Source organism: Elaeis guineensis, chromosome 8 (assembly GCF_000442705.2).
Source record: "Elaeis guineensis isolate ETL-2024a chromosome 8, EG11, whole genome shotgun sequence".
Lineage (NCBI taxonomy): Eukaryota > Viridiplantae > Streptophyta > Magnoliopsida > Arecales > Arecaceae > Elaeis > Elaeis guineensis.
Window position 1 is genome coordinate 2,202,856 of NC_026000.2, and position 11,513 is coordinate 2,214,368.

The 11,513-nt window shown below is 41.7% G+C and overlaps 1 protein-coding gene across 1 annotated transcript; it reads right to left on the reverse strand.

The window, feature by feature from the left end:
- Positions 1–3,430: 3,430 nt before the first annotated feature.
- On the reverse strand, positions 3,431–10,832 carry LOC105050809 (plasma membrane ATPase). The gene is made up of 16 exons (XM_010930976.4): positions 10,521–10,832; positions 8,739–8,858; positions 8,402–8,638; positions 7,531–8,292; positions 7,243–7,365; positions 7,019–7,123; positions 6,789–6,933; positions 6,534–6,698; positions 6,202–6,440; positions 6,073–6,105; positions 5,829–5,910; positions 5,570–5,730; positions 5,274–5,447; positions 4,674–4,856; positions 4,365–4,546; positions 3,431–3,737 (listed from the first exon to the last, which is right to left on the reverse strand). The coding sequence occupies exons 1-16, from the start codon at positions 10,572–10,574 to the stop codon at positions 3,641–3,643; spliced, it is 2,862 nt and encodes a 953-aa protein (XP_010929278.1). The 5' UTR covers positions 10,575–10,832; the 3' UTR covers positions 3,431–3,640.
- Between the last annotated feature and the right edge of the window lie 681 nt (positions 10,833–11,513).

Here is an 11,513-nt window from a genome sequence, read left to right on the forward strand (position 1 = left end):
TATGTGTTGTGTTTCTACTCTTGGCTTGCCATTGGTTCAGAAAGTAGTAATACCAGGAGTTAGGAAAGTTCCTCCAAACAAGGTTTTCAAAGGAGTGAAGTCATCATAGGCCTGGGAGTTTTGGACTTGATCGATTTGTATGGCAACAAAAGGTTATCTATATTTCCTTATTGAATATGAAATGAGCTTTGGGAATAGGGCAAGCAACTATGTTTAACTACAATCATTGTAGTCAAGCAAAACAAACTCATAGGAAAATGTAGATAGCACAAGTGTTGGTCAAGAGTTGGCAGTATCTCCACCATGGGAACTTGGAGGGGCAAGGATGGAACAAAGAAGAAATGCAAGAAAAGGATTTGAAAATCTCTTAAAATGCATCTTCCCCCAAATAAAGAATCGGTTTGATTTCGCATACATTACTCCAGCGCATTATGACAATGTTGAATCCATTTTCCCAAATAAATTTGTGATCTGTATTGAAAAGATGAGATTCTTTTGTACAGCTAACAATAAAGAGCAGCTCTATGTAATGTCTTGACCACCTTTGAGACCTGCATTGGCCTTATAAAAATATCTGAAAACATAAAAAAAACATGCATCTAAATAAAAAAAAAAAAATTCCCCTCATGGTAAGGCTGGTTCGAATCTTCTAGCCAACAGAGAAGCTCAATTCCTTTTAGTTTCATTTTTCCATTATCTTTATCACTATCATCTGCTTCATCTAAAGCTGAAACCTGCCATAGATATCTTTCATAAGAAAAAAATGATCATAGAATTAATTCCCTGGATTTAGAGTAATGCCTGTGTCAAGCTCTTTGTACTACTTCAGCAGAACTAAAGAGCAGGTCAGAGGAATTCACAAGGGTCCAAAGAGGCAACTGAGCTTCAAAAGAACTAAGGAATCTCACATCCAAATTAAGTCATTCCATTCTCCTCCCTTCTCATGTTTATTTTGCTTAAAAAGCTGGCCTTCACCAAACTTCAGCATAGGAGCACCGCCATTTTTGAAGTGGTGGAACCTCATATTATCCCTTACCACAACATCCCTGATCTGAACATTAGACATGGATGCATCACTAATTTTGAATTGGATGATGGTAGTCGCATCAATGATCGAAGTGGTTAAATGTGATATACTATCTCTAGGCTATTTATACACTAAAAATTATATGCCTTAAAGGCCTAGATTATACATCACGCGGCAATTTTTTTGTTTAAACTATCTAGTTTTTGACTATTTGATAATCGATATATATATATATATATATATATATATATATATATATATATATATATATATATATATATATATATATATATATATATATATATATATATATATATATATATATATATATATATATATTAGTGGTCACTAAATCATATGATTTCTAATATGTAAGTAATTAAAAAAAAAATCACATCTAATGATTTAGATCATTGATGCGAGACTCACCATCTAATTCAAAAAATACATAACTCTAAACATCACGTCAGATATAATTTGAACCTGACCCTGCACACACACACACTTACTTCAAAGAGTCATTGGTTGCCTACAAAATCCCATCTCCTCCGTAAAAACTTCAACTAAGACAAAAGCACCTTCAAAAGTGATTCTGCTTCTAATAAGAGATTCTCTTCTCCGGTTCTTCTCCCCCTCCCTTTCCTCCATAAACCTGTTTTGATGTAACTTTTCATCATCTCAATCAGATGCTGATGGGTTATCCCATCTTTATATGAGAGAGACATACAGAGGTTGCAACAGACCGCATTCCCCGAAACCTTCATATATACAGAGGCCGGTAAAATAGGTGCATAAACTTCGACAAAGATCGTGATATTTTGTGATATTTTGATAAAGATCGTGAATCTCTTTCATTGGAATATGTCTTCCAAAGATCGTGATATCCAGATTTGCGTGAAGAGCGATCTGTGGACGAAGGGACAATTTCTGAGTTGTACGAAAAGCAAAGGGGCGGTTGGGAAGATAGAATATATAATGGTCTAGTTATAATTTTAAAATTTTATTGAAGATAAGTTAGGAAAATGAAAATTAAGCATGAATCTTCTCCTCCGTTGCACCCCAAAAGTGAGGGGTATGGAAGGGTTGAGTCAATCCTTTTCTACCCTCCTTTACTTCTCAAAATATTTTACCAAACAGACATTTATTCTTTACCCTCCCCTCCCTTTCCCTTATAAATCTCCGTGTACCCCCAATCCAAATAATGTATTACATGTTCGAAGGGATATTGGTGTTCTTGTCATTTGGCTAGCAGATTTGAGCAGATGATGAAACCTACTATAAGAACAGAGTCATTGATACAACGGGCATTGTCACAGTCGTCTGAGTCTCAGACAAAACCTTTGCACTCATGGTCCTCCTGATTTCTCTAGGACTACAGTTCTCACGTCATTGCCTTGACCAGAAGAAGAGAGAGTACTTAGGCCGTAGAGTGGTCCATTGGGCACGTCAGCCAATTTAAACTCCCGTCGCCTCCAAGATCAACCATGGTTAACCACAGTTAGAAGGGGAAAAAAAAAAAAGCTGATACAATAGCCCAAGTGAGTTTGGGTTTGGATTACAAAATTTCTTATCTTATATTTGAACTTTGTTCGAGAGACGGCACTTCCCAGCATCACTGGATCCTCTTATGCGCCATTTTGCTTCACCGGCAGCCGCTAATTTGGCACCGCGACAAGACGAACAATGGTATCTAATTTAAATGACAGGCAAGGAGAAGAAAGCATTTGAAAATTTCAGATTTCGCACCTGATCTCTTGTGAATTACTTTAAAGCAGGCCAAATCAAGCGGGGCCAAGTCCAGTTCTGGCATGTAGATCGACGTTCCGGGAATTACAGAGGGAAAGAGATGCATGAGGATGTTAAAGAATCAGAACAACCAAGATCTTTTTTTTTTTTTTTTTTTAATCTTTTTTGATTGAGAGGGAGACTATATGTTGGGTTGGGCTTATCTAGCCTGAAAATCTAACTCAAAATGGTGACAAATCTAGGCATGCCTGTAATGAAAATGCTCGAAGAACTGTTCATGTTACAAAATCAAATAACCAAATATACAGGTGTATATTTTGGTTATGATCGCTACAAAAGCATCATATAACAACAATCACAATGGCCACCGATGAACATTGTCATTGATCCATCATTTAAATATCAAATCGTATTTTAACAATTTCAGGAGGGGTCAGCTGGCATCTGGCGCCCACTCTGACGAGGACCAAAATGCAGAGAGCATTCTCCCATCATCCACAAAGTAGCAATACCTCTTAACAAATTTCCTCACCAACCAAGGTTACAGAACTAAAAGCCCACCCCAGCACCTCCCCCCGCAGGAAAATAATAATAATAATAATAAATAAATAAAATAAAGATGGAACCTTTACCAAATGTGTGTGTGAGTGAGAGAGAGAGAGGAATGAGAGGTTTGCATGATATATTTTCATCGTACATCCGCAGTGCTCATGGTGAGAAGACAGGAAAACGAATATAACTTGCTGAGACAGTCGTAGCATTACATTGCACTGGCTACAATCAATACAGACATAATTCCCACTTTCCCCTAATCTTAAGCGCCCCTTGCTTCCCTTTAATGCCCATTACTTCGTCCAGATCTCTTTCCTAGACTGTGTAACTCTGCTGGATGGTGCTGATGTCGAGACCCTTCAGCTTGACCACCGATTCCACATGACCCTTTAGAGTGTTAAGCTCTCTTAGCCTGAAAATGAACATTAAAATGTCAGACGTCTAGCAATCAGTGATCTTATTTAAGAGAAATGACAGCCTCTCATTTGTCACTTTATACCACTTCAACACTTGTTGATCGGTGCCCAAAGTGAATAGAGATTACATGGCAGGCATTGGGATGAAAAGCCAAATGAATCAAAGTAACTAGAGAAGCAATGTGGTGTAGGAGAATGTTGCAACGAATGTGTGATAAAATTAGGAACAAGCAGCAGAGGAACTCGAAGGAGTTTGAAGTCAGCTAAAGGCAACATGGTAGAAAAGCAAAAGCAATGATCGTAAGGGCATGCATAACCAAACTTTTAGGAAGATTTAGGATTTAAGAAGAGGAGAAGACCTATGGTAACATGTGAACTATGCAAAAGGATATCAAAAGCTCCAAAGGTAGCCCTTATAGGAACAACTGGCAAATTAGAATTATCTAAGATGACCCAGATGGTTAAAAATGAGAACAGTTACAACCGTGAGATGAAAAAGAAAAATATTGGCAAAAGCCATTGAATATTTGACTAGTTTGTGCATAAAGCCTCCGGCAAAAATTTTGAAAAGCATGGTGACTTGGAGAGTTGCAGCTACTTCTTGGAATTTTAGAACCCCTTACCTTGCGATCTCCGCTCGCCGTTTGGCCTGCTCGGCAATTTCTGAAAGCTCACGGTAGCTGTTCTTTTCATTGAAGAGTGCGCTAGTTTCTGGAGGTTGGAGGCCATGAAGTGTTCTCTGTGCCAAAGCCCATTGAGCTTCCCTCTCCTCTCTTCCATAATCCTTCTTGGTGGTGAAGGCAGTCTGTAGTCATGAAAGTGAATGGATTGCAGAAAAATTAGCAGCAAGCAACCAGGAAAATGGAGGGCCATTAATTATATGAGAAATCTATAAAATGATTAGGTAGTAGGGCATGAAATAGGTGCCATACCTTGCTCTCTAGGAGGTTGTCCCAAGCTTTTCCACTTAGAATGTAGCGAATGGCAAATTTGAACCAGTCAAGTGGGACAAAGAAAACAATACTGTAGAGCCAGATCACTCCAGCCCAGCCCCACCCAATACCTTTAATTCGTGCAAAACCCCAGTTGGCATAAACAGCTATGAGAGTTGCAACCTGCCGACAGGAAATATTGTTTCAGTCATGGTAGTAACAACAGTAGTTTGAAGACAAAATACGGATAAGGTTTGATTGGAGCACTGCACTAGCTCCAGGTTCTGATGGGCCAAGAACTAGAATTAGTACCATCAGGACAGACAAGGTCTCATATGTGATGTGGAATATGGATAATTGAAGTTGGTGAATAGTGGAATTCAGCTCCACTCATAGAAAATATCAGAGTCAAGCTGTAGAAAAAATGAGCTTGTGTCTCACAGTCTCGCTGGGTTCCATGTTTCATATGTTAAACGTTTGGATTGCTTGAAAGTAAATACATGTCGGTTGATGTGATTATGATATGCCCACAGCACTTGCTAATACTGAGGTATTATGGGAAAAAAAAAAAAAGACCAGAAGAAATAAGGTAGAACTTACAAGTTGAGCAATCAAAAAAGCACTGACTAGAAGAAGTCCAGGGCGTTCAACAAAGCACCAACTGCGGGACCGGGTCACAAATATGAGGGCCTGACTCACAATACTGACTTGCAGGTATAATGCAGCCATCATTTCATGTTCGTTGTGCCTCAATGATCTAACCTTGAATTTATCCTGCATCATGGCATCATAATTGAACAAATCAATTTTAGCTGGTAGATAATGTGGCAGAATCAGTAACCATGCTCCTCCAAAAGCAGTTCTGGACGTAGAAGAAGAGGATTTAAAATGCTCACCGAGAAGAAATCAGTCTCTTTCATAGCCCAGAAGAAGATGACAGTCATTAATGCCAGGTAAGTACCCAGCACAATACCAGTGGCGAAAATCTCTTTCAACTTCCAGCTATCCGGCATCGGAGATGGCTTCACACGGTCTTTCGAGATTGTCATGATTGTACCTGCATTCAGATTACCACATAGGAGGGCAATCTCTGTCAGTTTAGCAGTTGATGGAACAAAGAAATCACACAATTAAATTATTCAGTGAGGGATTCACCATCATTAAGGATCGCAATGATCAAAACCATGAAAGGCGAGAAGTCGAACTTCCATATCAGAGCAATAAGCAAAAATCCAAGCTACAAAATTTTGGCAGAAGTGAGAGCAGGTCATATAAGTATCCACAGTTCTGTAGGAAAAATAATTATCAACGTTCTACAAGGAAAAAAGTCTGACAATCTAACCATCATACCAGAAAGAAAGTAGTAATTTGCAAAGTCAGATCTCTATTTGGTACTTACCACAATACGGATGGTGATAGAAACTGCATAGATCTGCAAGTGACAGACAAGAAAAGGGAGATTATATCAGACCCAGTAAAACGCAAACAAGGAAGATATGGAAAATGAACATCGATAGATAGAGCTTACAGTGTAGTTCTTCATTCTCTGGAAGATGGCTCTGCTGGTAAGAACGGCACTGATGATAACACTGAGCCCAGGTTGAGTGAGGACAATATCAGAAGCACTTCTAGCAGCATCGGTGGCATCGGCAACAGCAATTCCTATATCAGCCTTCTTCAATGCCGGTGCATCATTCACACCATCCCCTGTCATTCCACATATGTGCTTCCTCTCCTGCAACTTCTTCACGATTTCGTATTTATGCTCTGTTTCAGAAAGAAAAGAAAATGGCCCACCGTTACTACAATCAAATATGAACGTTCGAATTTATCAGCAGGGAATATGCACATGAAGCACACCAGGGAAAACTCCAGCAAATCCATCGGCCTTCTCAATCAATTCATCTACCGGAAGTCCAGCAATCGAATCATCTTTGTGTTGACCAAGCAATGAAGAGGAAGGATACATGTTTGTTCCCATTCCAAGCCTCCGGCCAGTCTCCTTAGCAATCGCAAGCTGATCCCCTGAAGGCAGAAAATTGGATTAAGAACAGATAGCAAACTAAAGCTATAATGAATGGATAATTTAGCGATGGAAAGGATTAGCCTAATTACCTGTAATCATCTTCACATTCACGCCGAGGTTGAGAGCCTTGCGAATGGTTTCTGCACTATCGTGCCTTGGAGGGTCAAAGAGAGGCAACAGACCAACAAATTGCCAAGGTCCCCCGGGACTCTCCTTGGTTTTCTCAGGAACTTCCTGCAAAGGAATCAAGACCAATAATATAAGGAATAAGGAATTCATTATGCTATCAAGACAACTAATAATGACTCCAATCATGAACCTGTCTTGCAACAGCCAGTGACCGCAGCCCACGTTCCGCAAATTTGTCGATCACAGTGTGAACCTTTTTCCTGACATCCTCCCTGCAGTTGCAAATGTTCATAATCTGTTTCCATTGACCAATTAGAATTAGTGAGCCATAAGTTATCTGGACATGGGAACTACATAATCTACTCAAAGCCAAGTGAAAATCCAAAGGATGCAGGACTCCAAAAAACATTATACCTGTTCAGGAGCACCTTTACTCACACGATGCCAGTTGCCATGGTCATCGACGTAGGTTAGAGCAGTTCTCTTGTCGACAGGGTTGAAGGGGAGGAAATGCACCTCCGTAATGCCAGCCCTTGCCTGAGTATCATAAATTGATTTACTTGATTAAACATTAAGGAGAAAAAACAATAAACTTTCCACATTGCTATAAATTCAAAAACTCATTGTTATTATGCTGAAAGTGGATAGATGGAACACATGAACAGAGAGACTTGACTAATGGAGATATCAGTCAAACTATACCTCTTTGGGGTCAGCAAGCATCCCAACCATGGCAGCATCGATAGCATCCTGGTTCTCAGTCCTGGATGCTCTGGCTGCCAATAGGACCACATGGTCTCTATCCACACCTTTTGCAAACACCTCAATCAGGTTTTTGTCCACACTGAGCTTGTTCAGGGTCAGCGTGCCAGTTTTGTCACTGCAGAGGACATCCATGCCGGCCATCTCCTCGATAGCAGTCATCCTCTTGGTGATGGCACCTTGCTGGGAGAGCCTGTGAGAGCCAATGGCCATGGTCACCGACAACACGGTCGGCATGGCAATCGGTATTCCTCCGATCAAAAGGACCAACAGGTTGTCGATCCCATCCCTGTACTTGCGGTGTTGGATCGGGAACATGACTATGATCTCGACGATGATCCCGACGGCGATAGAGCAGATACAGAAGTTACCAATGGCCGTCAAGACCTTCTGGAAGTGTCCCACTTGGTTGGTGCTGTCCACCAAATGGGCTGCCTTCCCGAAGAAGGTATGAACTCCGGTGGCAATGACGACGGCCTCGATCTCACCTTGCTTGCAGGTGGAACCGGAGAATATCTCGTCTCCCGGATTCTTGGTGACAGGCAAGGACTCGCCGGTCAGCGCGGATTGATCGATCTTGAGAGGATCTCCTTCGAGCAGACGTGCATCGGCCGGGATGATATCTCCCAGTTTGATACTGATGATGTCTCCAGGAACCAGAATGGCGGCCTCCTCCTCACTCCATCTTCCATCTCTGAGCACCTACAGGCATCGGACGACAAATACAAGGAGAGACGATTCATTCGTCATCTAAAGAAAAGATATGATTTTTTTTTTTTTCTTTGTAACAAAGGTTTGAGCTTCTTCTTACCTTTGTTTTTGGAGCGAGGCTAGCCATGAGGGCAGCCGCTGCATTGCCGGCGTTGTTCTCTTCAATGAAAGAGATGGTGGAGTTGATAAATAGCAGTGCAACGATTCCCACGAAGTCTTCCCAGTCTGGGGGCTTCCCGCCACCGTTGGCCAAGGCAATAGCCATGATAGCGGCCATCTCCATGACCCAGGAGAGGGGGTTCCACATAAAACCCAAGAACTTGAGAAATTTGCTTTCCTGTTACAAAAGCATCATTCTAGCTTTCAGAAAAAGAACCAAAAAAAAAAAAAAAAGGAAAAAAATTAACTTTTGGGGGGTTAAAGTAAGAGAAAAAGACCTTCTTCTCTTCTAGCTTGTTGGGGCCGAAGATTTGGAGCCGGTTGGCTCCCTCCTCCGACGAGAGACCCTCCCGGGTGCATTTGAGCTGTTCGAACACTTCCTCTATTGGAACCCGTTCCTGCGGAACAAACCCAGAGCCCAAACAAGTCAGTAGCCGAGACCACCGCTCCACCAAAGAATAAAATTATCCGACAAATCCATATAAATTACAATCAGAAGTGCAAAAATTTTGTATAAACGTAAACTCGGCCGAGTCTATGCACCAAGTCCTCGACTTCAGGATCGTTCAAATAGTCGATTGATGTAGGGACGATCCCCTATGTAGAAACTGTTCATAGTCGTCATTTGCTCCACTTCCGAAAGCATGTTAAGGTTTCCACCAAAAAAACAAAAAAAAAAAAATACATGTTCGAATCCAACCACCAGGATAAACTTCACATAATTGAAGCAACTCATAACGTAGATAGACTTGGCAAGTTTGGCATGGAGATACTTTCTCAGTGGATGGCAACAATTACGTCGGAATCATTAAATTCTATACGAACAAAAAAAAAAAAAAAAAAAAAAGGGAAAATGGACAACTAGCAGTGTGAAACAGTTGACAAGAAGAACCGCGCGGATATCGTGCACCAAATTGTGATCGTGGCTTGCAAGTCAACGAACAGTGGGACCCCACTCCCATGTGCACAAAGCCACAAATAAATAAAAAGATAAATCGCTAACTAACGCATCGCATTGATCCACAAATCACCATCATCGTTCTATGTCACTTATTACTATCGGGCCCACCAAAGAGTTGGCAGAACATAGTGGAAGCCCACCAACACCACCACGCACCACCCGGCCCCCGTTCGATCAGCATCGAAAAGCTGGCGTACGTGGGTTAGCGTGTATCGAACGGAGATATCACCAAGATATTTTATTTTTATTTTTTAAATTTCCTTTTCTTTTAAGGTTCGTAAAAGAAAGAAAGAAAAAAAAAAAAAGAAAACTGTTGAAGTACCACGGAAGAACAAAAAAATCTACCAAGCTAATCACCGTACGCATGGACTTTGAGCGACGTGCAAAGGAATAGATAATACAAGAACCACCCTGTCACGACCCCCGAAGGGCCGTATGACAGTGGACGGCAGTGGAAGCTAGCTTGGGTTCCGGATTGGAGGTGCAGAGACGGGAGCACTAAAAAAACCGTTCATGAGACCCAAGACGGCGAGAAGCTTTAACAGAGTTAGTATGGATAATTCTAAACATTGAATTTATTTTATTTATTATTTAAAAATTAATATAGCTCGACCTCCGAGAAATATATAGAGAAATATTATTTCTATTTTATCGTATACCATGAAAATAATGTTTGGGAAAAAAATATTTCCGTTTCATCGTATTGCATGAAGAGAAGAACGGTTAAAATTGATTAGCTTGCTGTTCCATTTTCATTCTAAAGGAGACCAAAAAAAATATATTTTCCAAAGGCAAAGTTATACCAAACTGGAATAGCGAGCGTAACCATGTTTTACAGTAGATCTGCAAGAGATCGTACTCTGTTCCACAACATTAAAAAAATCAATCCCTTCAACTGATCTCCATCCCATCGTCCACATAGAAAATAATGAAAAAAAAAAAAGGGAAATCGGCATCAAAACTCAACGAAGAAGGTCAAAATTTCACCAAAAAAAAGAGAGCCAATTTCAACTAAAACTAGACTGAAGAAAAGCAGAGGTATTAAGGGCAAGACAAGAAAGGAGAAGATAGGAGATTAGCAGTAGAAGTAGCTGCTCACCAAATCAACGGTCTCGTTCTTGATCTCCTCCAGACTGATCCCTTTGTCTCCCATCTCCTCCCCCTCCTCCTCTGCACACCCCCTCCCAACACACACACGCGGAAAAAAAAAAAAAAACAAGACAAACAGCTAAGAGATTGGAATTCCAGAAGAGAAAGAAAGTCCCTACAACCCCAAGCCCTGGCAAGAGAGGAGGCCAGAGGAAGCTACCATTATCCTCCCTTTTTATTCCTCTCTTTATCTGGAACAAAGAAACAAATAACGGGAGTAAGAGAGGGATGGACAAGGGGCTCACGGTAGCCCTTGTTGTACCGTTGGGACCTTGCTTTATACCCCCCAGCGCTGCATCCCCTCCGCCCAACTTGGCGGCCCCCACCCGGGACGCCCCCGTCCGCCAACGTGCGGCTGGATGCCCCTCCCCTTAGCCGTCCTTCGTTTACCGGCTGACTGCGGTCCCACGCCCTCGCCCGCCTTGAGAGGCGCACCCTCCGATTCCATCTTCTGCGTGGCTCCTTCCCTTTGGCCGCCTCCAACGGCCCGTAAAAAATCTCGGTGAATTTTGACTTCAAAGCCCTGGTTCCCACTTTCCCTCTCTTTGGTCGTTTGCCTCGGTGGCTGAGATGAGAAGCGCTTCCCGTGGCAATAATGTAGCGGTCCGGTCTTCGCCGGACCGGTTTGCGGTTTATTTGTCGTTCTCCCCCGGTCGAGGCCGCGGCACGGGGATCGGAATTCGGCAGCGCCCTTTCCCCATTTTTTTTATTCCATCATTATTCTCTAGCTTTTAATTATTCTTAGGGTCATAAGATCCTGACCGTTGAATCGATGCTTGGATGGTCAAAGACGCAAAGCAAGCCCCGTCAGTGAAAAATACTTCGAAAGAACATGGGCAATGGGGATGGGGATGGGGATGAGGATGCTTTCTTAGTAAATTCTGGTAGGTTGGAATTAGGGGAATCCGTATTAATTATATCAGTGTAGTGGGAAAGGCGGTAG

Excerpts from the sequence above, each read along its gene's own strand:
- LOC105050809 (XM_010930976.4), bottom strand. The coding sequence starts at position 10,574 with ATGGGAGACAAAGGGATCAGTCTGGAGGAGATCAAGAACGAGACCGTT. Across the intron at positions 7,124-7,242 it reads GTAAAGGTGCTCCTGAACAG|ATTATGAACATTTGCAACTG; the intron begins GTATAATGTTTT and ends CAATGGAAACAG. Across the intron at positions 5,731-5,828 it reads CATTGCGATCCTTAATGATG|GTACAATCATGACAATCTCG; the intron begins GTGAATCCCTCA and ends ATCTGAATGCAG.